This window comes from Perca fluviatilis, chromosome 7 (assembly GCF_010015445.1).
Source record: "Perca fluviatilis chromosome 7, GENO_Pfluv_1.0, whole genome shotgun sequence".
Taxonomy (NCBI): Eukaryota; Metazoa; Chordata; class Actinopteri; order Perciformes; family Percidae; genus Perca; species Perca fluviatilis.
Window position 1 is genome coordinate 24,406,905 of NC_053118.1, and position 27,737 is coordinate 24,434,641.

At 44.2% G+C, this 27,737-nt stretch overlaps 1 protein-coding gene across 3 annotated transcripts in view; it reads left to right on the plus strand.

Annotated features, from left to right (window-relative positions):
- si:ch73-22o12.1 (nectin-2) overlaps window positions 1-27,737 on the plus strand; it is a 78,104-nt gene that overhangs the window by 18,990 nt on the left and 31,377 nt on the right. For 2 of the 3 annotated variants that reach the window (XM_039805942.1, XM_039805943.1), the window contains exons 2-6: window positions 11,080-11,189; window positions 12,000-12,249; window positions 14,430-14,723; window positions 14,992-15,109; window positions 15,781-15,929. In XM_039805942.1, coding sequence (XP_039661876.1) covers window positions 11,080-11,189; window positions 12,000-12,249; window positions 14,430-14,723; window positions 14,992-15,109; window positions 15,781-15,929 — 921 coding nt within the window. Of the gene's footprint in view, window positions 1-11,079; window positions 11,190-11,999; window positions 12,250-14,429; window positions 14,724-14,991; window positions 15,110-15,780; window positions 15,930-24,745; window positions 26,525-27,737 lie in introns of those variants that run through there. The other variant, XM_039805940.1, reaches the window with a different exon arrangement.

The following is a 27,737-nucleotide window of genomic DNA, read 5'->3' on the forward strand; positions in this document are numbered from 1 at the left end:
GACTGCCACATATTTTCAGTGTCTTTTGTTTAATTTGATTTAACCGATTGATTTGAGAGGAAATATCGGGTTATGCGCCACTCCCTCTTTTGATCTGTCATCCATCCGACCGCCAGCATCAAAACAATACACCATGTTCCCAAGGCAAGTTGTCATAGTGACTGTCCTTCAGAGAATACTCACAGTTGATCTTAACGTTAAGTACAAAGGGAAGAGCTGGAGGGAGGGCCAGACAACAACCCTGAGCTGGACTTCCTCATACGTCCATGCTGTGTATTAATGTCCTGATCCATTGTACCTGTATAGAAACTGCAGTCCAAACTTTCTTTCTCTTTTACTTTCTATCCCGGTTTCATCCCCTCCCTTCTCAGTATCACCTTTCCCCTCCTCTTTTATGGGAGAACTGATTGGAGGTATGTGTTGAAGTGAGAAGTTTCATTTTACCTGCCTCCTGTTGAGACTTGAAGACAATAGGCCGTTCACCTCCGCCCTCTCAGCTCACTGCAGACCTGCGGGAAGAAAACTTTGACGCATACAATGCTCTTCTAATACACAAAGCGTGCATTCTTTCTGCTTTTAATTGCTTAAGTTATCTATTGTCCCCCACTCCTATCTTTTTGTTTCGTTTTCCCACATCCTACCTGCCTGATGTTTACTAATCATTGCTATCTTCCCACCTCAGTGTAGCTCTCATTTGTCTTTATGTAAAAAAATAAATAAATAAAAGTAATTTTAAATCTGTCGCATTTCTTCGTATTTTCAAAATGCAGGTGGACTAATCATCTCTCTATATCTCTTATATGCAATACTTTTGCAAGAGTAGACACACTCTACACTTTTTTTTTTTGGTGGTGGGTGTCATATTTTGGGACATAACTTGCCTGTCCTCTCAAATCTTCCCGTGTAGACTTCTTTTCCGTGCTCCTATACAGACTTGCTGTCAGTAATTCAATCCAGCTGGTTGTTGTGAGGGACACAGTCATCCGTTTATCATAATATTGGTACGCACCTCCTTGTTTGTTTGCACGTGGTGTCTGACCTTCTGTCTTCCATATGGCCAGCATTGATTTGGTAACACGCTTTGTGATCCTCCTGACAGATTGACTGTGCTAATATCCGTCTCTCTCATATCACCGTACTGCATTTTAATCCTTTAATGTGCAGTATAAATTGGATTGGTCTCTCACCCCCTCAACTATGAATAAGCTGCATGTTGACAGCGTTGTTGACCAATGGGCTCATCAGTAGTGGGCTGAGTGGCGGCGACTGACACTGTGGGAAGAGCAGCTGGGAAATGAAGGTGAAGTAAAGGTGAACGTTGGCGATGAAGAACCAGGAAACACAGCTGTGTTTAGGTCTGGAGGGGGGGTTGTCATGGAATTCCTTTCACTTAAACAGGCGGCTCGGTTTTTAGTTTGCGGAAAGGATCACACCCAGCCTGAAATATCCTCTCTGACACCTCGGTAGACTCTCACATCCAAGTGTTGTTAAGGAGGCAAAAATAGGACGCATAATCACATTATGTTAACAACTGACATACCGAGGGAAGGATGTATACACACACACACACACACACACACACACACACACACACACACACACACACATACATACAGGAAATTATGGACGAAGAGAGACACACAGACGCACACACATAGCCCATTTGGACATTTGTAGAAGTACCTGGCACTTTTCTCCAGCTGTGCACTTCTGACTTAGCCTGATCCTTTAATTCATGGCTATTCCCGAAGTGAAATGCTACCAGACTTTGCACACACACACACACACACACACACACACACACACACACACACACACACACACACACACACACACACACACACACACACACACACACACACACACACACACACACTTTCAAAGTCACACAGAGTGATGTGTGAAGGATTCTTTTGGCGAGCTTACTGCTAAACCTGAGAGGTGTAGGGCCTCAGCGTGCATAATGGGGAATAGATCAAGATATTTCCCACACACTGACGCTAGACCTGTCTTTCAAAATGTTTTCCCAAAGCTTTAGATTTACATTTTATGCTTGCACACAGACTGCAGATCTGTCACAATGGTCAGCCGGTGGTAAAACCCCAAAATTACATGCAGGGCTAAAATAACATGCCCGGTACAATTACCATGAGGAACGATGGCACGGGGCTAGAATGAAGAAGTCAGACAGAAAAAGAACTAGTAGAATAAAAAAAAAAAGTTGTCAAGGAAGAGCAGAATGAGCCAGAGGGATGAAAAGGATTTATTCCAAAATGAAAAGACAGGACAGGGTGATGGCACAGAGGGGGGAAGAAGAAAAGAAAGAAATAAGTGAGCGATGCCGAGAGAAGGCAAGTGCGGTGGAGGTAGAATGATGTGCAGGGCCCGAGCAGACAAAGCAGAGCCAGGAGCCGCAGGGGAGCTGGGTGTCTGTCAGCCATCCAGCCAGTAAGTTATTCAGTCACTTATTCAGTGGGTTGGAGCGATAGCAGTAGCAAGGCAGTATAGAAGCAGTTATTTGTTTGGCTCAGGAGAGCCGTGTCCTTTCTGTCCACAGTAAACTGTCTGTTACGAGCAAGACTTTGCTGACTCTAAACAGGCCCCGCGGCAGATGAATACATGCAAGGCCATAAAACCACGCTCGCATGTTATGCCCCTGGTCATTTTTTTTTTTTTTTATTTCAGTTCTTTATGCACTTCTACTTTATACGGTAGCTGCTGCATTTCTTCCCATGCCACTGTCATTCTTTATCGCTTTATTAACTTTTCGTCTCTTTCTTTCCTTTTATTCACTCTCTTTCTTCTCTCTCTCCTGGGTCAGGTACAGTGTAGATGTTGGTGTTTATCAATAATGAAGAGACAAGAGGAGGAGGAGGAGAGCACGGGGCTTTCGTTCTTACCCGGGGATGAATTATTCACCCAGTGGAGAAGAGTGCCTCTCTTGTGTGTGTGTGTGTGTGTGTGTGTGTGTGTGTTTGTGTGTGTGTGTGTGTGTGTGTGTGTGTGTGTGTGTGTGTGTGTGTGTGTGTGTGTGTGTGTGTGTGTGTGTGTGTGTGTGTGTGTGTGTGTGTGTGTGTGTGTGTGTGTGTGTGTGTGTGTGTGTGTGTGTGTGTGTGTGTGTGTGTGTGTGTGTGTGTTTATCATGTGTGGCTGTATATATGTGGTTATTCTTTCCCTAGTAGTTTTACGTGTGGAGAAGTGTTTTGTCTCAGCACGGCCACACACACACACACAGTGCAAGTCATTTTTATCACTTATGCACAGTTTTCTCTTGGCTTGGCAGATGTTGAATGATTAAGTGTGTTGTGTATGTTGTTGGTTGTAAGGTTCATCTGTTGCGAGGTGCGATACAGTAAAACAAAAGAAACCACCATGCATAGTTGATGAATCACTCCTGTTTTTTTCGATTTCGTCCAAACAGGATTCCTATTTCAGACCTGTTTGACCGCCAGAGCTGGTTACACCAGAAATATTCTCTTTGTGTATATATGTATATCGTTTTTCTTTTATCGTCATCGCGATATCAACTGGTGCAATATACACATCGCGAAAGGCTGCGACATATCACGAAGAGATTTTTTTTTTGTTAGTTGAAAGGAACTATCAGTAGAAAACTGCACTTTAAAATGTAACCATCATTCTTTTTTTAGTGCTGCCTTTAATATTCAATTTAATGTTCAATTTGTTCAATAAAATTTGGGAAATGATTTCCTTTCATTTGTTTTAAATTCAACAAGCAGTTTGTTGTATTTTAGCAGAATACTGAAAGCTGCAGAACTGAGAAAACTTTAATATCTGTTTATTTATTGCAAGTAATATCGTTATCGCGATATTCAACAACGTTACCAAATATCGCATATTTTCCTCATATCGTGCAGCCCTAATGTACGTAGTAAGTGAGGATGGAAAGAGGGTGGGAGAGGTCCACAGAGAGAGAGATATATGCATGCTCTATTGTTCCTCTATTCCTCTATTTGGTCAGTTTCACTTTACTCTCAAACTCATGCCTACTGTTCAGACATATAGTCTCGGGGCAAGACTAAGGTCATGGTCCAGATTTGGAGGCAGCAGGTTTTGGCATTTGAAGCTGAAGTGTTCAGTTTCCAGAGTATGAAACTTTTTGAAGTCTTTTTTTAAAGGATTTTTAAACTTCCCTGCTGGGTCTTTTTTTATAAAGATGATGCACTTAATTGAATTGGCAAACGCTTATTTTAGCAAATGATATTCACTTGAGTCCTAGGGCATGTTTGTTATAAACAGGCAGCTAAATGGGAATATGCATCAGTGTGTGTGTATGTATATATATATATATATACACACACACACACACACACACACACACACACACACACACACACACACACACACACACACACACACACACACACACACACACTCACTCACACCTCCCTGTGCAGATTTCTCCTCCAGCTGTTCATTTCTCCTTGGCACTTTGAAGCCTGTTCATGTCTCCCTGTGTCCCTCCCTCCAAACCCCTATTTCTCACTCTCTCCCCTTCTGTTACATTTCATGCATTTCTGCCTTACTTTCCTCATTTTGTCCTGTGTCTGATTTCCCTTCTCTTTCCACACTGTGTTCGGAGTCAGTTATCATATATTTCATCATGTCACTGGGTACAAAGTGAGATGTAGCACTGCCTTCTTCCTGCACCTTTTTTTCCCTCTTCTGGTCCTGTTGCATCACGGAGGTTGGTTTTTTTACCTGCTGTCTCCTGCATGCAACCTCGCTGTAACACCAAACCCTTTTACAACTGTGTTTTTTTTGTTACATTCCCAAGCTGGTTGAACATCTCTGGTGATTTTTGTGTACAGATTTTACACGATAGCCTTGGTCTTTAAAGTGTGCTTCTTTATAAAACCAACCGATTGCCCCCACTAGTAAATTAATGGATTATAATAGGCTGTCAACAGAGAAGTCCATAATGAGCAGTGGCTACTTCTAAATGTAGCTTTCTCATGTGATATTGATTGGCCCGTTATAGAGAGAGCCCAGTAGAAAGGTCAATGAGAAGCTGAGACACATCTCAAGTCCTCATTTCCTAGTTTTATTCTTGGCTTGTCAAACTGTCTCGCCTGTCAAAGCTAAGCTGCATTCCCACTCTGCTCCCTGCATACCAAAGTATCCACATCTAAAATGCGTGTGCGCATGCGCAGTGTATGCACGTTCATTGTGGGTTTGTGTGGCTGTATGTGTATCCACATTTGCGTTTGCGTGTGTTAAGGTCAGAGGAACCAGCACTGCAGCAGTGTCAGGTAGCAGCAGCCGACAGCAGGTTCAGGTTTGTGCTGTTCCAGACTCCAGCTGATAAAGGCTATTAGTACATACCAGCAGCAGTTTGGATATGACACGCAGCCCCAGCAGTGTCACTGTTTTGGTGTTGACACAATAATGGCAACGTCACACAGAAATCACAGAAAACTAGAGTAGCATATAGAAAGTGTCAGCTTTAATACACGTTTGACCGTCTCTGTTTAGGAGTTTTCAAAGCTGCATGGAGGAGCTAACGCAGTTCAAAAGAGATGAACAGTCAGCACCCAAATAACAGGTGCATTACTCACAATAACTGCAATATTACAGTATTTGGCGTGATAAAGGGAACAGTATTGAAGATTTAGTGAGGGGGGAACAGTGGACACTGTTGCTCTTCATGAGGGATATACAGGTTAGTTATGAAACATTTGTACATTCACTTTTTTTTTTTTACATTCACATAAATTTGAAATAAAACTGTTATTATGAGGGTAAATTCCTGACTATCAGTTTTAATTGTAGAGTGTTAATATCCGTTTTAGTTGGACAACGTAGGAATTGTTGCCCTGCTGGGTCTTGCAGCACTGTTCAAAATTCTATGTACAAAAAGGTCTCTGACTCTTCATACAGGAGGTGGACAGAATGGAAGTAAACGCTCTCAAACACCCTTAAAGTTGAAAGTCAGAACTTTAATCTTAGTTATTGCTTCATTTCAAGTCCATTTGCTGGAGTACAGAGCGAAAACAACAAGAAAATGTGTCACTGTCCCAATACCTACAAGCTGCACTGTACACAACTGCAACCCCAGTAATAATCGTGGAATTGAATCGGCTTTTCTGTGCCAATGTCTCAAAAAAACAACTGAAATTGCACATTGGGAGCCTCACAAAGCTGGTATTTGGCAGAGCTTTCATTAAGAAACCACTTGTATTCAATGCCAGCGTACAAACATGCACACACAGCCGCACTGAGAATAAAACTTAAATCATCAAACAATGGACAAAGTAACATGATCTGATGGATCATCCTTTTTACAATTTTTCAACACTCAGGTTCTTGTATGGGTGAAAATTCAAGGATGCCTTCAACCCACAGTGTCTTCTTGTTACTGTTGAATGTAGTAGTGAATATGTAATAACGTAGACCCTTAATATGCATTTATTATGAGCGAGGAAAAGAAAATGAGCCCTCCATATGCACAACTGAACAGTTTTAAGGAAGGTCATAGGTGGTGTAAAACCTGGCCTTTGTAAACACACTTTGTAAACATCCCTGTACCTTTTTATTTTTAATGGACATTTATTCATTGAGCATCCAGCTCAAAGATAATTTATGCCTGTGCATCGACCCAAAGAGGATTGGAGCTGTAAATGCAAGTGGTGTAGTCATGATTAGCTGTTTTACATTATTTTGTTCATAGGCAAGCAATCATTAAGCCACCAACACTGCATATATACTGCACAGGTGTTTTTTTTTTTTATTGTGAAGTCTACCAAAATGGCGCTTGCAGCATCATCACAACATCACAAGTGCCCCCCCTCGGGTCCAAAACTCAGCATGTCAAAGTCATCGAGTTTGAAAGGTGGGATGGGAATTATTCTAATTCTCCTGTAAGAAAAAGATTATGTTTGAGAAAGAAAAGTCAGAGGGGGAAAGAGAGCGAGACAGCAGGCAGAGACCGATGGTGACACTCCATACTGCCTGTATCAAAGCTATTATTCTTCAGGAGTAGAGCGGGTGGGCACAACAATAACAACAAGAGAATAATGGATATTGAGAAATTCACACAGACCTGGAAGAATAATGAAAGGCCAGAATGCTTATTGAGACAGCAATGCACTAGAAAGGCCAAAGCAAAAACACACCCACATTTCCTTTTTGTTTCTCACGTTCTCTCGGACTCACACACACACACACACACACACACACACACACACACACACACACACACACACACACACACACACACACACACACACACACACACACACACACAGTGTGTGTCTGGGAAGCAATCTTCTAGAACACAGGAAATGGGTAAGCTTCATTCTAGCCCACCTGACAGTGCATAGCCGCTAGCTTGATGAAATGGCAGAAAGTGAGCTCTGAAGGCCATTAGATATTTCAGGTGATTTCAGGCCTGCACTCCCTGTCCCCCTGACGTTGTGCTTTTCTCCACTATAGCGGGGATCAGGCAGAGGACATGAATGCCGTTAGGCGTCAGAGTCAGCCAGCCAGGCAGCGAGTCAGGCTGATAAGCGTATGTTCATTTTATAAGCCACGGCTGGCTCAAATGTGCTGCAGAGAAAATTAGGATTTTGAGTATTTTTTTTTTTTTTTTTTTCTTTTGCTCGCTCTCTCGCATCCTCTGGCTCATTCAGTCTTTTTCACGTTTTTTTCTTTCTCTATTCACAACCACAGTGTTTCTCACAAGGTCAGGTGTGGAGTCTATCCTGCCTCTCACCGCTCTACACCTCCCGTCTCACCTCCCCTCATCTGCCTCTCCTCGCTCTGTTTCTCTCCACCTGTACTAACCCTCCACCTCTCCATTTTTAGTTTCTCTCTTGGTCTCTTTTTCACCTACTTCCTCTCTCACTCCTCTTATTTCTCCCTTCTAAATGTCTCTCTTTTGTCCCTCAGATGTCTCCTATTAACCTTGTTTATAGCTCACACCGTCTCCCCTTCGAGAATCTCCTCCTCTCTCTTCTAATCACTTTTTCTTTGCACTCCCTCTTTCATTCTCTATTTCTGGCACCGCGTTCTCTTCACACACTTTCCTTACACCCCCCCCAACACACACACACACACACACACACACACTCATCCTCCCATTACTTTGGCATTCCCAGGCTGTATCTGGTCTTCTCCTTCCTTCCGGATTCATTTTCCTCTTCACAGACGCATGTTGGGATCTGTGAGGACTGTGTTAATATGGCAAGGCTGTTGCGGCGCCATCGTGTGTGTGTGTGTGTGTGTGTGTGTGTGTGTGTGTGTGTGTGTGTGTGTGTGTTGTGTGTTTGTGTGTGTGTGTGTTTGTGTGTGTTGTGTGTGTGTGTGTGTGTGTGTGTGTGTGTGTGTGTGTGTGTGTGTGTGTGTGTGACATAATGATTGGTGACAGGATTTAGGATGATTGGTGACATCTGACTACTTGAGGATGCTGAAGAGTGCCGTTTGTGCGTGCATGCATTTGTTTGTTTGTGTGCATTTGTTGGCGTTCTTTGTACGTCACCTGCAGGCAGCAGAGCTACTGTTAAGTAGAGCAGCGGTGACACAAGGCTTCTGTTATCACTCTCCTCCCCTCCAACCCTCTCTTTCTCTCCCTCTGTCTCTCTCCCTCTGTCGCTTCTCCTTTCTTCTCAGTCTTACCCTTGAACCGTCTTTTATTCTCTAATTCCCTTAGTTCCTGTCTCCCTCCGCCTCCTGTCTCTCTCTTCTGTTTAATATGACCAATGCTCTCTAAATATTTATACTGACAATTACTATTTGAAATGCCACCTTGCCTCAGCATTTCCTAAAGCCTGTTGTGTTCATGTACACGCACTTGCACACACTGACTTTTTCTTTTGTGTCTGCTGTTCTAATGACACCAAGTCTCTGAGAATTCAGGGCTGGGATTCGGGGACTATCATGGAAGACGAGGACTGCAAGTCTTTGTATGTCTTGTATATAATATTTATTTCCCTGGGGCTGTAAAGGGCCTCATAAGGCCAGCCTGTCTCTCATCTGAGCTCTGGCAGGAGCTGACCTGTGTTGGCTCTCCTCTTATTGCCTCAGAATGACAGACAACAGGCCCAGCTCGGCTCTGCCCCCACATTACACAACAGCTGTGCATGTGTTTGTATGTGAATTTGCACATGTGCATACAAGTGAAACCTGAGGCAGAGTAACTTTATCTTCAGTGCCACGTTGTGTATTGACCTCTGACCCTCAAGACTAGTAATCAAGAGTTTCAATTACCCTTCATCCCCTTTTCTTTTGCTCTGCTACATCCTTTGTTTACCAGAGTACAGCTAACCTGTAGTGAGTCGGACTAGGTAGATTGACAGAGGGTTTTAGTTTCATCTTTACTAAAATGCTCTAGATATTTGAAAATCAGGGGCCAAGAGATCGACAATAAAGCTGTCGTGAGACGTACTGTATAATAGGGCTGGGCGATATGGAGAAAATCAAATGTCACAATATTTTTGACCAAATACCTTGATATCGATACCGCAACGATATTGTAGTGTTGACTAATGTTGCTTTCACAAAATATTTACACAATGAGATTTTTGATAAATAATCATCAGTAATGTGGAGATAATGACTAAGTGGGTAAAGGCAAATAATAGAACAGTTACAACAGTCTGGTAAATTCAGAAAATGACATCACTCTACTGTAACGCAGCCTTTAAAACCAGGAAAAGACAACACTCGCCATGCCATATTACGATATCCAGAATCTAAGACGATATCTAGTCTCATATCACGATATCGATATAATATTGATATATTGCCCAGCTCTACTGTATAAGTGTGTTTGTGTGTGTACATACTTTTGTGTGTCTACTTGCACAGATATGCTCGTGTATGTGTCCATGACTTCGTTCCAGCCCAATAAGGCTCTCTGTAGATCCCACAGGATGCTTAGTGGTTGTCCAGAGGTTCCTCAGTGGCTTCAAGGGGGTTGTTTTGTGGTTGTAAATTGGGCTGGTCCTTGGAGAGCTGGTGTTATTCTAGGAAAGGCTTGTTTTCCTCCACTTTCCCACTCAGTCTTTCGCTCCTTCCTCTCTCGTATTGATATCTCAGATCTTCCAAGAGTAGAGAAGGTGTGGTGTTTATTGCTCGTCAAAAGTGAAAGACAGCACTGGCACTTTCCTCTTATCTACTAGCCTATGGGTTTCATGTGTGTGGGTGTTCTTTGTGTGTGTGTTCCATCAGCCCTGCAGATCATATTAGTTTCAACACAACAGCTTTGGCTCAGCACAAACTAGTTCCGCAAGTAATTGTTTGTCTTTAGGGGAAATTATGTTTCCACTGGTGCTGTTGTATGTGTGTAGCTTGCTGCTAAACGCATTGTAAGCACACACGTATCTGCATACGTAGCCCTGGCTGCAGACATTTGAAGTTGTGTATCCGCAGGTAATCCACTCTTACTTAAAACAGGAGCCATCTTGCTGACATACACTAATGCGCACTTACTCATACAAGTAATTACATTTTCACAGAGACCTGGATTACACACACACACACACACACACACACACACGCACACAAGCACACAAGCACAGAAGGAATTTTTTAAACTGCCTTGCTCTTTCTATTTCTCACCCACCCACCGACACAACTAAGAAAAGCATATTTATTTTGACTCGTTGCTGTAACACAGGAATGTGTCGGCACAGCAAATGGCAGGCTAAAGAAAAGCATAAACCATCCAGATGATTTATGACTTATGTGCAAAAGAGAACTGGCTTTCTTCTTTTTTTTTTCCCAACAACACATCCCCTTTTTTATTTTCGGCCAGTGCATCCACACACAGGCGCAGTCATGGAGAGATTCTTGGCCTACCTGCCTGGGTTCACTAATGCTGTCCTCTGTTGTACCAGACACATCCACACTGTCCTCATTTATCATCAGGAGACTAACACAATTTTCCTCTGCTCCCTTTCCATGTTTCCTAGATTGGGAAGGAAGGATGCAGCAGACATTAATGTATCTCTCTCTCTCTCTCTCTCTCTCTCTCTCTCTCTCTCTCTCTCTTCTCTCTCTCTCTCTCTCTCTCTCTCTCTCTCTCTCTCTCTCTCTCTCTCTCCTTCCTTCTCCTAGGAGTGTCAGGTCAGCGGGTGAAGGTGGAGCCAGAGGTGTTGTCGTATCCCGGCCAGACAGTTAACCTGCGCTGTGCCTTCACTGATGCCACTGGGATACAGCTCACAATGGTCAGACACACTCTCATGATACAAGTTTATTTTCTTTTTTTTCAGTTAGGATTTGATTACTTACACAGTCATATAAGCTCTAAACTGGGTTTGTGGTATGAAATTCTAATAAAAATGTCTGCTGCATCCCCAAATTGCAGCTCATTGTGCTGACTTGACACAGTACAATTTGTTGAAATTGCTTTCACAATTGAAGCAAACACATGGGCAATTAAGTAAACCAATAAATAAACAATGTAGTATCGGACTAAACATATGCCCATTTTCCTGTAAAATTAAAGTATTTGTCAATTATCTATCAACCTGATTCTGCAGGTGTGTGAAACTTAGTCTGACAGATGGAAAAGAGAAATTCATTGCAATCAAGTAAACATAAAATGGTAATACAGGTCCATTTGCCTTGTTTACCTAGCCCATTAAACATTAATCTAGCAAATCATAGCCCACAGAAATAATCCTAAGGCTAGTAATAGGTTTTTATCACATTTAGGCTTAATGTTTTAATACTCCAAACAAACAAATACTAAGCTTCATTTTGCTTCAGGGGATTGAATATGGTAATGTAAACACTTCTTAGTTGCATCTCAATGAAGTGGGAAGTACACAACATTGTTGTCGTTTAGAGAGAGAGAGAGAGAGCTGCTCCTGAAAAAGTCACATCCATATTCATACCGGCTCCACGTATTTGATTATGATGCTGTAAACGCTGCCCTGTGGAGTTTACTGCAAAATGTGGATGTCTTAAAATGCTCTCCAGTGTCAATCACTGTACGCATCCTAACCACTGACCCAGTGCCTCCTCCACAACAGGTCACGTGGATTTACGAGCCGAAGGACGGAGACAGGATCAACATCGCTGTGTTTCACCCAAACTTTGATCCCAACTACCCCGACTCACCCGTGAAGGGCCGAGTCAGCTTCACGCCCAGTCCTCCAAACCTGGCCAGTCCCTCCATCGAGATAAGCAATGTAAGGATGACCGATGAGGGGAAGTACATCTGCGAGTATGCTACCTACCCCAGAGGCAACGAGCAAGGCATCACGTACCTCGTCATGCTGGGTAGGTCACTAACATAACCTACATAATGTGTATATACAGATGGGTGACACATTATTGGACACACAGAGATCTGCTGTTTCCATTCTGGTCCTTGATGTAAAGATAGCAAAGATGTCTAGGTAACTAGTAGAGAAGCACCGATTACAACTTTCTAGGCCGATTCCGATTTTCATTGAGTTAGGCCAGCCGATTCCGATTTCATTATTTTCTAACCACTATATAGCACACACAAATATTTTTCTATCTTTTCTTTAATAGAACATTTTGCACAGAACATAGAAACTTTTTTGAACAGATAATGGATCACTATAAAATAGTACTATATAAATTACTCCTGGTGTGGGAAATTCACACACATCTAAAGTCCAACATTAGAACCATTTCCTTCTTTTCACATCCAATATCCAACTAAAAATATTAGATTTTGGTGTCGTCCCTCCACGCCCTACTTTTTCCTTGCAGGTGTTGAATATTGCAAACTTGTTATCTACTGCACACACGCTGAAGAATTTCCAAACAGCTGACATGTTGCAGGTTAATTCACGAGGTTCCCTACATGTGCGAGAATAGCGCGGACAAGCGCTTCACACCATGAGCGGGTACGTGCGACACACGGTGGAAAAGTTGAGAAAAGGAAAAAGAGACTATGCTGTCGCGTCTGTGTGTGCGTGCGTCCTTGAGAACTGTAAGTCATATAACTTATGTTGTCAGTTAATTGTAGGGTTGACTGGCATGAAATCGGCATATGTGAGACTGACCTGCCGGTCATGGCCGAGCACGTGAAAACTGGCCTATCTATCGGTGTGTCTCTAGTAACTAGACAACAAATCTATTATCATCAATAAAATCACTCCACGTCAAACATCCAAAACATGAAATATTGAAAATTACAAACCAAACATTTCACCAAATGTTTCGGTACCAAACCCTACTAACATGTGCTTCTGGGTTCAAACCCATCACAGGTTTCTGCCTCTCGAGGACTTGAAACATTGTTAAAGTTTTGTTTTATAATTGATATTTTATCACATTTGGAAAAGTACCGCTTTTCAAGCCCTCTTTGTCAGGTACAAAGGAATCCAACTCAACACGACCCTGACTAACCCGTTCTTAAAGATCTGTAGTTTAGACTTTCAAACCGTGAATGGATTGATTAGTCAAACACGAGAATTAGCCAACTGTCTTAAACTACCTTTCTCAATTAATTAGCTTTTCTTGCCAAAAACCTAGTTCTGTGTTCCATGGTGCTTGTCACTCCAGAAGAGTTTCTAGAGACTTGTTGAATCAAACTGCATTGAAGCTGTTACGTGTTAGTTTTTTCTTAAATCTGTCACCCATCTGTCTAACGAGCGTGTGCATATTTACCATGCTTTTATAAATGCAAAGTACTCTCCTCCTACCTCTCTCTATCTCTCTCCCTCCCCCAAAGGTAGCAGGCAGGTTAAAAGCATGTCCAGCTCTGCTTAATTGCTATTATAAGTGGTATTGTCAGATCAATTGTGTTCTTGTTAATGCAATCGAACCATTGGTCTAACCTTGGCCCGGCACCAGTGCCTCTGCTCCGCTCTCTTCTCTCTCCAACACATCATGCCTCCCTGCTTCCCCTAAGGCACTATATTGATCTGGCTGCTTGTCATTCCTGCTGTCAGCTGCTGTCCTGCCTGCTCTCCTCTGATCCCACACTAGTATCACAGAGGGAAATTGAGGAGGTATAAGGAGGGAGGTAGAGTAGAGTGGGTGGGGGATGACAGAGATCATGTAGTGATTTAGAATTTGTGAATGGAAATGCACTGGACCAGTCAGGGAAATGTATCACTGGCAGGTTGATAGAGAAAGAATAGATTAAAGAAATTGAGGGAGAGGATAAGATATAGGGTTTGGGTGTTTGCATTGGTGCTCGAAAGTATTTATCAATGTAGGCTCTGGAGAGAAAATAGACTGAGGAGAGAGAGAGGGCGAGTGGGTGGACGGAGCATGTTTGGAGATTGAGGTTTTGGATTTGCTTTTGCCAGGCTGGTGACTCAAATTGTTTATCAATAATGGTGCACATTATCTTTTCCCTCAGCTGTCTTATTTCCATTTTATCTATTTCTACATCCTTTAATCTTCTCTCTGCCACTCTGTGTCTTTTCCTCTCTCCAACCTCCGCCCTTGCATCAATCCATCCGTCCATCCATCAGCTAAGCCTCAGAACTCTGCCTCCATCGTAACAGTGGAAGCAGGCACTAATCCAGTCGTTGTGGCACGCTGTGAGTCTGTGGATGGCCGCCCCGCTGCCCAGATTTCCTGGGTGACCACAGCCAATGGCAATGCGACAACAGTGTCTAAGCCGGGTGCCAACAACACCGTGACCATGACCAGCGAGTACCACATGGTTCCCACAGCAGCAGACAACGGGAAAGACCTTAGCTGCGTGGTGGCACACAGGACCCAGGTCAAACCAGAGAGCTTTCCGTTGAAGCTAGCAGTACAACGTAAGACACCTCACACACACACACACACACACACACACACACACACACACACACACACACACACACACACACACACACACACACACACACACACACACACACACACACACACACACACACACACACACACACACACAAAACCCAGGACTTATTAGTCCATGAATGCCTTTGCTGTTCACGCTCTAACATGAAGCCTTGGAGTGATTAATTGAGCTCATATCTATTTTTTTTTCTCCTCCCTTCTGTCATTCATCTGTCCTTCCCTCAGACGCTCCTGAAGTAACCGTAGTGGGTTATGACAATAACTGGTACGTGGGTCGTACACATGTGGTGCTCACCTGCCTGGCTAGTGGAAACCCCCCTCCATTGACCGCCCAGTGGAAGACGTGAGTATCCGTGCATCCATCATCTCTTTATTTTCTCTTGGTCCGTGACTCTTTTCCCCAGTGTTTCTTGCTTTCTCTTTCTCTTTTTCTCTAGTTCCCCTTTCCTTGCCCTTCATTCCCAGGTCCACAGAGCTGTAATCAGTGCTTTTTTATTGCCACTACAGCCCTGTGCTCTGATTATGGAGATAGCCGTATAATTTCTCATAATGGACTCTGCGACTCGAGATTTAACCCTCGCATAATGAGAACCACAATATAATTCTTTCTCTCCCCTTTTTCTGTATTATCTATAGCTATTAACTTAACTGTGACAAAATTTGAAGAAAAAAAAAAGAAGAGGAAAGTCTGGTACAAAATATGGGAGAGATGAGATTTTGGGCCCGGATCCAGCAGTCTTGATTTTCCTTCTGTCCCCATCGTATTTTCCTCCACCGTGTGATAATGGATTGCCTTTTGAGGAAGGGGAAAACTGATTAGTTTTGCACTGCCGATCAAGATTAGTGGAATTTGATGACATTGCACAATACAGCATATTTCTGTAAATGTACGTCTGTCTCAATGCTCTCATTTTGCCCAAAGTCAAACAAACCACAATCCTATTCTCATCCCCGCTCCTTTTTGGTCTTCTCCATTTTCTTCTTTCTCATGCCGATATGCTCATGTCCCTGCAGGATGTCAGGAGAGATGCCAGACACAGTGCAGATCACAGATAACGTGCTGAAGGTGCTGAAGGTGGACAGCGCTGTCAACACCACTTTTGTCTGCGAGGTCGAAAACCGCATCGGGACCGGCAAGGACCAGGTCACAGTTTTTGTCAGAGGTGAGTTGAAGGACCCAAACAAGCACACATCCCAACACATGTAAACGAAAAAGTCTAAATGCATAGCATGTGCATAAGCGGTCTTCAAGATGTAGGTCAGATAACATTAAAAAAAATATACTTAAACCTGCTTTGGAGTACAAGTACAACGTTGCAGCTGTCAAAGAAAACAAGTAATGCGTGTTCTTTTTGTGCACCTCTCTATGATTTGATGAAATAGCATTAATATTATTCCTGTCATCACAAATCTACCCATTTGCAGCTCTAAGTAGGTTAAAACCAAGACAAAGTGTAATTTACACAAGTTGCAAATGTCCTATCACACTGATGAATTGGACACCAAAAGGCAGTGAACATTTTAGAAGTGAGATGAAACACACATTTGTGGCTCACTTGGGTCTCGTTTATCCTCTAAACCTTTCCCTGGCTTGTATTAGAAAACATTTATATCGTCTGAACTGATGAACTGGAACCAAGTGCACTTTAATAACACATGCTACACATTTCCTGGTGTGCTGTGCTCTCATGTTTTCCCCAGGGATACACACCTTTGTTCTGCCTTACATGTCACATGAACACATACACATTCTCTGTGCTGAAGACTGTCTTGGGTGTGTAGTGTAGGGCTAGAGGGTCCAGCTGCTCTGTCAATGGTGTGTATGTGTGTGACTGTTTTTAGAGAGTGAATGTGTATGTGCATGCATTTGCGTGCTTTCGGGTTCTCCCTTTCCACTTTTCATCTCTCTCTTTCTCTTCATCCTATTAAGAATGCATGTCACTTTTCCATGTCTCTTTGCATGCACTCGATAACACTGAATTATCAAAGTTTCTGTGCCTCAGCGGTACCCAAGGTCTGTCTATCGGCTTTGCACATCAAATGGCATTTACAAAGTGTTTTTTCACAAGGTTTTTCAAGGTAGTTCACATTGTAAGTGGTGCATGATGATATTTTCGCTTTTCCTCTTTGTAAAATGAGAGCAAGCAGTTCGCCCGAAAAAGTCATGATCACAAAAGCAACTGACTAGCTTCTTAGCAGTACCCTAATCACTAATGACAGGAGAGCCTAATGGCCCTGACACACCAACACGATAATCGGCCGTCGGACAGTCTGGCGAGGTCAGTGACTTGAGTCTGTTCAGTGTGTTCCGTGCCGCCGGTCGTCAGAGGAGCTGTCGGCCTTCATTTTGGCCGACCTGACTTGCTGGGTCGGAGGGCGGGCAGTCGGACCCCGAAATGACACCTCTCAAAATCTGACGAAAATCTTTTAAACTGACCTTTGTCGATCTGAAATGAAGACAGATTCAGCAACTGTATGGCCTATTTCTCGCTTAAAATGTTTTCAGAAACACGTTTCAGTTTCAGAACAAGCCGCCATTACTATCTGCTGCAGAAGCCAGACCCATTTCAGAGTCATTTCCGGTTTTCATTATTTTATTTTTTTTAGGGTATTTTCAGCCTTTATTTTGATAGGACAGCAGAAGACATGAAAGGAGAGAGAGAGGGGGAACGACATGCAGCAAAGGGGCGCAGGTCGGAGTCGAACCCGGGCCGCTGTGTCGAGGAGTAAACCTCTATATATGGGCGCCCGCTCTACCAACTGAGCTATCCGGGCACCCCCCCCGGTTTTCATTTTTTGTATTACGTCTCGCGCATGCGCAGAACGTACACTCAAGACAGCGTCGCTTTGGTGTGTTCCAAGGCACTTTTTGGACCCCGGGGAGCCAACTGATCAGTCTGACTGCCTTTTCTGCCGATGGTCAGGGGCTTAAAGGTCCCATGGCGTGAAAATTTCACTTTATGAGGTTTTTTAACATTAATATACATTCCCCCAGCCTGCCTATGGTCCCCCAGTGGCTAGAAATGGCGATAGGTGTAAACCGAGCCCTGGGTGTCCTGCTCTGCCTTTGAGAAAATGAAAGCTCAGATGGGCTGATCTGGAATCTTGCTCCTTATGAGGTCATAAGGAGCAAGGTTACCTCCCCTTTCTCTGCTTTGCCCACCCAGAGAATTTAGCCCACCCATGAGAGAGAGACATCATGGCTTTCAAACTAGCAAAGTGGCAGTTGGTCAAGGCCACACCCCCACCCTCCACCTTGCCCCCCCTCTCTCCTCCTCAGTAGCTACAGACACAGAAATGGCACATCCAAAAGCTCATTGTGGGACTGGCTCTAGTGGCTGTTATTATGCACCAAGGCTGAATTTCGGGAAAGAGACTTCAGATACAGTATTAGGGGACTACTAAGGTCTATAGAAAAGCATCCAAAGAGCACCATGTCATGGGACCTTTTAAGCAAAGCAAATGAGTAGTGTTCATTAGAGTCAGGGACTTGAATATAAGGCTGCAATCACTAAAAGTGATGAATAGTGACACTGTTTGAAATGAAGTGGTATTTCAGTGTTGCCTTGGGTTTAGCCAAGACAAGGGGTGTGTGTGTGTGTGTGTGTGTGTGTGTGTGTGTGTGTGTGTGTGTGTGTGTGTGTGTGTGTGTGTGTGTGTGTGTGTGTGTGTGTGTGTGTGTGTGTGTGTGTGTGTGTGTGTGTGTGTGTGTGTGTGTGTGTGTGTGTGTGTGTGTGTGTGTGTGTGTGTGTGTGTGTGTGTGTGTGTGTGTGTGTGCGTGCGTGCGTGCGTGTGTGCGTGTATTCAGGTGTAAGCATCTGTCTGTGTGCTGTGTAGCTTGTTGTACCACCTCAGGTCTCGAAGTTAAACCATCCAGAACGATGCCAGCTCGGATGAAAAACAGTCCATACCTCTGTTCCTCAATAGCTTTAGCTGCACTGCTAATCAGGGTTCACTCCTGCATTTCACCTCATACAAAATACATCCCCCTCCACTCTTTTGCCTGCACTTAACCAGAAGTTATTTTCTGCTGATATGGGGGTAAACTGCCTGTGATGAGGGAAAAAGTGCATTTCTCTGGTGGCTTTAGTTTAAGAGCAACCCAGCTACTTTATGCCCTCGTTTTCTTTTTTTCTTGTCCTCTTGCCTCAGTTTTTTTTTTTTTTTGTCTTTCTCTCTCACTCCCCATCTTTCTTCAAGTCCCTTGGCTCCTTATGGTGCCACAGCATGCGTCATCACTCCTCTGGGGGCCATTCTGTACTGCTGCACAGTAGTGTAACTTCTAAAAGCTTCTGTAGCACAAAGGATGTCACCATCTCCTGCTGTGTATTACAAGCAACAAGCAAGGCAGATACAAAGATCCAGGGCGCAGAGGGAGGAAGATGGAGGCTGCTGCTTTTAGACTAAAAAGCCAGAGATAGTGCACCAAGATAGATCAGTGCCAGCATGCAATCCTCACACCAAGAGAGAGAGAGAGAGGGAGAGAGAGCGGATGCTGACGGCATTTAAAACTCCCATGGGAATCTTGTGCCACTGCATCCTATCTCCACCGCTATTGGCCTCCGCTATCTCTCAGCATGGCGTGTGTGTCTGTCTGTCTCCAAGCCTCTCAGAGCGGATCAGTCACCCTTTGCTGCTTCAGCTCCTGGCTGCTTCTCTCCTCATTCCACAATCCGCTCCTTTCTCGCTGTGTCTTTTATCCTACATTTCAACTCCACTCCAATTCTTCATCCCACTTTCTCCTTTTTTTCTCTCTTCCTCTCTCTTGTCTTTTTTTCTTTATGGTTTCTCTGGTCTCTTCCATTGTTGAACTTCCCACAGTTTCCTTGTCCTATCGTCTCCCTCCTCCATCTCCTCTTGCTCTCTTGTGGCCGACCACCTCCTCTCTCCTTCCCACTCCTCTCTTACTCACTGGCAGAGAAGGAAGATAAGATGTGAGCTAAATTCGCTGGCAGTTAAGTGGTGACTGAGGTAACCAGCAAGAAGGGTTGTGAGTGAAATGAAAGGGTGGATGACGGTCAAAACGGAGCGAGAGAAAGATGTGGAAGGACTCCAGATGGGAGTGCGATGCAGACCTGTGGAGGCTAATGTGAATGTGTGTAGACAAACAGGGCTAAGAGGGGCCGACAGGCGTGAAATGGCCAGCACCTGCTGCATAGCAGGTCCCTCGCTCCTCTCTACCCCACAATTGCATGACACACACACACACACACACACACACACACACACACACACACACACACACACACACACACACACAACCCAACACTTATATATAAATCGACACACTTGTGTGTCTGTCTGTGTGGGTGTTTGCTTGTGTCCTCTGCCCTCAGTCTTGTCCTGTACTCCTGGAGGCAGAGAGAGGGATGGATGTCCTCTCTTCTCCTTGCCTCTCCTCCTCTCATCTTCGATCCTGCTGCTTACTCACACACGTCCTACCCTGCTCTCCCCTCCTCTTTCTTTCGATTTATCTCTCCCTCGCTATCTCGCTGCAGTTTGCTTTTTTCATTGCATCTCTCATCCTCTCAGTTAGCATATGCTCTCTCCTCGCCCTCCTTATCTCTCTCAGGTTGTCTTTCAGCCTGCACAAGTCTGGTGCTGATCTCCCCGCTCAAAGAAAAGACTCCTGCCCCCAGCATTCTCTCCCTCTCTCCTATCCAGGCCCGTGCTATCTCCCTCTCTCTTTAAGCTTAACTTTTAAATACCAGTAGCTCTTTCTTAAACACAGCTTAGTAGTCTCCATCCCTTCATCCATCCATTCCAGTCTCCTCTTGCAGGGGTTGCTGTGTGGCTAACCCAGATTCCCTCCATCTTCCGTCTTATTTTGTCCCCCATCAGCTGAACCTGAAAAAAGTTAAATGTCCCCAATTCACTTTAAGAGCAAGGGGCTTGGACATTTTCCTCCACTGGGTTTGTGTGTGTGCATGCGTGTGTGCATGCGTGCGTCTGCCTGTATCTGTCAGTGTGTGTCTCTGGCCATGCGAAAACTGCTAGAGAACAGGTCTGATGGAGCCAAGTCTCCCTCCAGCCTGCTACTGGCCCCCTGCCCACCCCTCATTAGAGCGAGCGCGCGCACACACACACACACACACACACACACACACACACACACACACACACACACACACACACACACACACAGCTCTGTTCAATAAGTTGCACATGCTGACAGAACACTACTAAGCTATGCTCTAGGTGCAGCCCTTCCCAGCGTCAGACCACTGATGAGAAGACCATGATGGTGTGTGTATGAGTTTGTGTGTATGGGACTATGCGTGTTTTTGGGAGGCTGCAGTAGACATTACTTCCGCTCCATCTCTCTCATTACTTGCGGTCACTTGGAGCTTACAGTCGTGCTGGACGGGACTTCATAGGAAGCATGCTGTTTTTTGGCTTCCACAGTATTTTGTGTGTGTGTGTGTGTGTGTGTGTGTTTGTGTGGAGGGGTGGCAGTACTATAGTTATGCATGTTTGTTTTTTTTCTCGCCTTGTTATCCACACAGCATGCATATTGTAGTTTTTTTGCTCATCCAACATGTTTAAAAGATGTCCTCTCCTCACCCACTGAAATAAATTCCATTGGTACTTTGTTAGGATGTGTCTGGGTCTGTCGTGGGCCTGTACTGGGAGCCTGGGGTGGCTTCTTTTACATCTATCTCTTGAAACTTTTACGTGTTGTCTTCAGAAGGGAAGAATAAAACATGAATTATCACCCACATAGGGATTTGCCAGCATAGACTTTGAAAGATACACGTAAGAACTGACTTGAGCGACGCATTAAAAATAATTGGATGAGAGGAATTTAAGTAGAATTTGCATTTAAATTTTAGTGTAATTCCTTTTGATGTGATGGCAATGTGTGGCAGCATCCAACCCCAAGTTTGCACAGAGATAGTTGCCACGCTGCATGTGCTGGAGCTCCACAGAGCCTGAGGTGATAATGCATTTCTTGTGTTCCTGTTACAAGTGGACACTGAGGGCTAGCTCTCACTCTCATGTGTGTGAACAGGAATGTTTAGCACTGCTCGGGGAAGACTAGGAGGGGAGAGAGAGACAGTGTGCCTGAGGAGGCTGGTGGCAGAAATTGAAAGAAAGGAAGAGAAAATATACCCACATGAAATTAATTTTTTCCCTAGGCATATGTTGAAAGCGAAGCACAGAGCAGAAAAGTAACTTGGTAAACGTAAACATAAATTGGAGAGATGGCAGGGAAAATGGATTTAGAGGCGATGGTAAGAGTGTATGCAGGAGACGGCTAGTGAAATGGAGGCAGAGATGGAGAAAGCGGCAGTGGAGGAGAGGCAGAAATAAAGAGGAGAGAAGAGTGGAGCACAGGTGTAGACAGCAGTAGACTACCCGTTTCTTTCTTGACAAGAATCCGTGTTACAAGAGTAATTCTGTCAGCTCTCTGTACACTTAACAAGAGGGGCCGGCTTCTGATGGATTTCAAATGGGAATGACAATAAGAACCGGCTGATTCACTGCTTTTAAATTTAGGCAGGGATTTCAACAGCAGCGTCTACTGGTTAATCTTCTGTAACAGCTGGTGAAAAGTGCATGGAGTGGAAAGGAAAGCCAGAGTAACAGACTGAGCTTGGTCAAGTGTTCTTGATCACGTTCAACCAGGGACGAAAATTAAAATATTTAAACAGTTATTTTGTTTTATTGTGCTCAATAATAATAATTATATATGCTCAAACCTGAAGGAAGCAGGAACACTTTAGAATGATGGATGATAAATATTGCATAAGATTGTATTTATGCAAAAAATGTGCCTTCTTCAGGGATTGAAAGAGTCACCTTAATGCATTTTGATTATTGCTTCTGGGGCATCCAAAATTATCGAATGAACAAATACATTAAATAAAAAAAAAAGAATACATGTATTCATAAATAATATATAATACACCCCCAAACTTTCAAACCAAAGAGATTTGAACCCTGTAAATGTGGGAATAACAATATACATCCAGGCATCAATATTCCCTTCTACTAAAAGTACTGTACTCTTACTTTACGCTTTATAGCTCTGACACGAGGCACCTAGTTGCAAAAACTAGTCTAAGCTGTTTATCCTATCCATCATACTGAAGTGCCATACTGAAGTACCCCTCCTTCCTACAAGTTGTTATTACCTATGTACTTTTAAAATAACGTAACAATATTTTTGTATAAAGTGCTTCACAGTACAATGAATGCAAACAGCATAGATGGAGCTGGCCCTTAACTCTGGCAGTGTTAGTGCCATACTCTCTGCCCACTGAGTTATTGATGATGACCACATGGAGGAAACAGTCCCAGGGTCTGCAGGGAGTTGTCATACTCCCAGAAAGCACTTAGAGCCCTGAACTCATGGCCCTGAAAAGCCTGTGCACAGCAGTAACACTGTCATGGTTCTCCTTGAGGCTCGCCAGTAGTGTCTTACCTAGGCCTGGGATCAAACCTCAATACTTTTTGACTGCTGACTGAAATGTGTCCATGGCTTTTGGTTTTGCTCAACTTTGATCAGATATGTCCTGATTTGCATCATAATTTTGCTGATGTTACATGGTATTTTATGTAGGCTGTATGGCTGCAAACTTAACCAATGTATTTTAATAGGCAGATTTTGCTGAACAGCAGAAGAGGCTCTTCTAGAAAAACAGGTTTATATTCCTAAAAGTAAGGAATCAAGAACAGTATTGTTTTAGTGTTGGTGGTTTTGGTACTGAAACGTAGGTGTGTTATTGCCACAATAAATAAAAAAAAATATATAATTTAAAACGATACACAGCCTTAATGTCAACTGGTGGTTTCCTGCTCTGCAAAAGCAGTTGTATCTTTTTGTTGTTCAAATACCTACTTTCAAATACTGTACTAAAATAAATTACTGAAAAAGGGATGTCGAGGGAGTGGGAAGTGTTAGTTCAGAGAAGGAGTACTATATGACTGACAAGTCATATGAGACGTCTTCACGCTTGGGGTTTTGATACACAAACAGAAATACTGTGAATTGAATATTGCCCGAGTTTTACTTATAGCCTCCTTAGCCAGTCAGCACTCTAAGAAGGCCTTTGTTGAATTCAAAATTAACCTAAAATGGCTTTGTCTCACGTGTATGTGTGGCATGGCAGTCATGACTAAACCAATAGTGCTGGAATCAAAATGGATACACGTCTAGGACCGACATGCACTCGAGCAGGGCCTTTTTGTGGAGAGTGGTGCCAAACTGTCCCCCTGCTCTATGTTTATGGCTTCCAGGAAGAGTTGTCATTCTGCTGTGTCACTTTGTCACTCACTCATTCCGCCGCCTCCTCCTCCTCCTCCTCCTCCTCCTCCTCATCATCCTCCTCATCCTCTTCATTTAATTTCCAACCTCTACTCCTCCATCCATCATTATCCTGCATGGCCTCCACCTGTTCTGCCCCTGCACGTGACATTCCCCGCTCCTTCATGAAAGTGTGCGTATGTGTCTTGCACTTCCTCCCCTCCTACCCCTCCCCCCTGTCTTGCGTTGTGATTTGTTGTGAGCCTTGGATAGACCCTGGCCGTTGAAGGGCAACATGGGGAAACGTGGCTGCAACGTTGTGACGTGGCTGTGGGAATGGGGACAGGAGCAGCTCTGAGGGAGAGGAGGAAATGTCAGCGTAGGAAGAGTCTCAGCACACACACACACACACACACACACACACACACACACACACACACACACACACACACACACACACACACACACACACACACACACACTTTTGACTGTACTGTCATCTCAGCACTTACACACTTCATTGAATACAGTTTGGACCAGCACCACTGACATCATCCAACTCCTACCTTTTCTTGTTTTTCCCTGACATTACCCTTTCTTACTTCTCCTTTTTATGCTGTCAATATTTTCCCTCTTGCACTCTGTTTCACACGGTTCTCTTTTTTTCCCTTTCTCAACCATATTCCTTTCTTCCTTTTTCTCCCTCCCTGCCTCTCCTCCCCCCTACAGAGCCCTCAGTGAACCCATCCAATGCTGGCATGGTGGCGGGAGCTGTGATTGGCTCCCTGCTGGCCCTCCTTTTGGTCGCCGCTCTCATTGCCGTGCTTGTCACCCGTAGCCGCAGACAACGGCAGGGTTACCGCGGCAATGGCGGCAGTGACATGAAGACGCGCATATTTGGCGGTGGCAAGAAGGCCAGCAAGAACGGCACGGGTGTAGGCGCAGGCAGCGGAGGCGGTAACAACAATGGCCCCGTCTACGTTTACAACGACGGCTCATCCCACCAGGGCCTTGGAGAGAAAAACAACCACCACCACCAGCCGCTCACCATGGGGGGCCGGCCTGAAGTTGTTGCCACTACACCCACCGCCCAAGACATCCTGCTAAGCAATGAGTTAGACGACGCGGAGAGGAGGAAGTTTGATGAGCTGGAGAAGGAGGAGAGGTATGACCACTTCAGTGGAGGAGCCCCCATCCTTCAGCTTCGCCCACCGCATGACCAGGACGATATGATTGGCGATTACCTGGATGATGACATGGAGTCCCAGCGGGATGGCTCCGTCATCTCACGGACTGCTGTTTACGTATAGAGAAGTAGAACGGGAAAGGAGGAGGAGGAGGAAGAGGAGGAGGAGGCGGAGAAAAAAAAAGAGGGATGGAGGATTCCTCCCAAGGATTTTGTGGCTACAGGTCCCTGTCTGATAGAGAAGAGAAAATGATATCACTTTTATTTTTGAAAATTGATTCTAAACATAGCCTATTATTAATCACAGCAGCCCCAGAATGGACTGAATGAACAGGACGGTGCAGAGGGGTACTCTGAAAGAAGTGTTGCTGTTATCTGGTCCATAAGAACTGAAAATCAAACGGAGAAAAAGAAACAACCTGTCTCCCACTGCTTCTACTCATGCTATCGCTATCACTGGGACCTTGACAAGGACTCTTGACAGACACACTTAAAGAGAAACTATGTAGTGTGTGTGGGAGAAGGATGATGGTATCATGATACAAGCTTGGCTATAGAGGAGGTAACTCACTTGCATATTCACTCTTTTCTTCACCAAAACAGTACAAGTGGAAGGACTTGTCAAGCAGTTACGTGTTGCCTGCTTTTTCCAGTCCTCCTGTGGGAAACTTTTTGTTTTGGTAATGCGTTGTGCTGTGACAGCAAGTGGGTAGTTAGTAGCTAGTGATGGGTTGGGAAGAAAATTTTGAAGGTATAGACAGTAGCTGTCAGGTGATTTAGAGAAGAAAACAAAGTATTTGCTCATGTCTACTGGCAAGCTTTCATTTCCGCTCTCTCTGCCTTTCTCTCAAACTTCTCTGCAAACTTTCAGCGACAGTAGGTAAGCTTGAATTTACAAAATGTAAAAAGAACATTAGGTCCTTGTGCTGCACTAATACAAGAGCAGCTGAATTTAACAAAGTAAGTTTGCAGAGAGTTTGAGCTAAGTTCTTAACAAGGTATTCACATGCAAACTTTTGTACTGTGCCTGGAGGTAAGAGACGGTAAACAAGAGATGAGGGAATGAGGTGTAGTCGATCTGACAGGGTCAAGGGATGGAGAGAGGGATGCAGGAGGATGAGAGAGGAGCATGTCTCTTCTTTTCTTCTTCCTCCTCATCCCCGTTTCTTCAGAGCGCTCCTGACAGGAGGAGCTTCATTGGTAATGAGCCGTGAAGTCACTCGCTTAGCCGGGACCAACAGATTGCCACCACTTATCGTTTATGACGTGGCAATTCCTTCCCCTCCCACCTCTATCTCTCTATCATGCCTCTGTCTCCCCTTCATCCCTCTCTCCCAGCATTTATGGGGAGTTTATGATTTATCTGGTAATGTCGAGGTCACGGCCACAGAGAGCAGAGGAGTATTTTACTGCTCCTAATGTGTCAAACGCCCCACTTACTCTATTCCAGCCTGGCCTGTCCTGACATGCCAGGACTGACTAATCCACCTGGAGTGGCCATGTTCACCCCACTGCATGGATGCTACTTCCTTCTCCCGCACTTTAGTAAGTGGCCCGGATGTAACAGAACCCCACCCCAAAGTACGACCGTGTTATGTTAGATAGATTTTCAATGAGATCATGTAATATTTTCCATTAGTGAATGTTGTTTAATGTAGTCAATTGATCGGGAGACATAAAAGGTTGCGTCCACAGCCAAGCTATGGGAGTCATATTGACTAACAGGCAACAGGCAGTGAAATGGCCCTTTATGATGCAGCTTCAGGGCTGATTCGTCTCCTGACTGTTAATTTATCCTTTTAACAAGCCACCGGAGGCCCGCTCAGGCAAATATTACTCTGTGGCTACTGCACGTTGCTGTTTTCGAGCCTCAGCGTGTACATTTGCATGCGTCACTGTATCTATGTAGCCACTGGATGACTGTGATGGACAATCTTAGAGAGAAGCCCTACTGTAGCTCCTCTAATCCTGGCCTTCTAATCAACTCCCCCTTTGACCCACTGGGAATCTGGTGAGTGCTCTCAATGACTGTACTGCCCACTTGTAAGGCCCAGCAAAGATCTGGGTTGCAGTTTGCTGCAGGTCATGCGGTCAAATGCAGGGTGACCCATTGACAAGAGGAAGGATGACTGTGCTTGCCGGCATTTCCTATCATAGTTGTTTTTAACCTTAAGCTATAGAGGTGAAAAACACTCTCATACTGTACAAGTATCTGTATAGGGCGAGCCAGTCATAGTTTGCCATTGTGATGGCTGTTAACCTGAGAGGCAGAAAGAAAATGGGAGAGAGACACAGGAGGCAGATCCAAAAAACAGAGGCAGCATTCAATGTTTTAGCACAGTCTAGCATATTGTAAGCCAGTGTGTTCAATAGGATTATCGTCTAATGGCCTTAGCTTATACATAAATGCAACTCCTGTCAACCTGGAGTACATTAAATTTACTGAACATCGCTGATTTGCCACAACCACTCTAAATAAAAAATGTATTACTTATTTTTGCACTTTTGTGTGTCACCACTGCAAAGAGAAATATA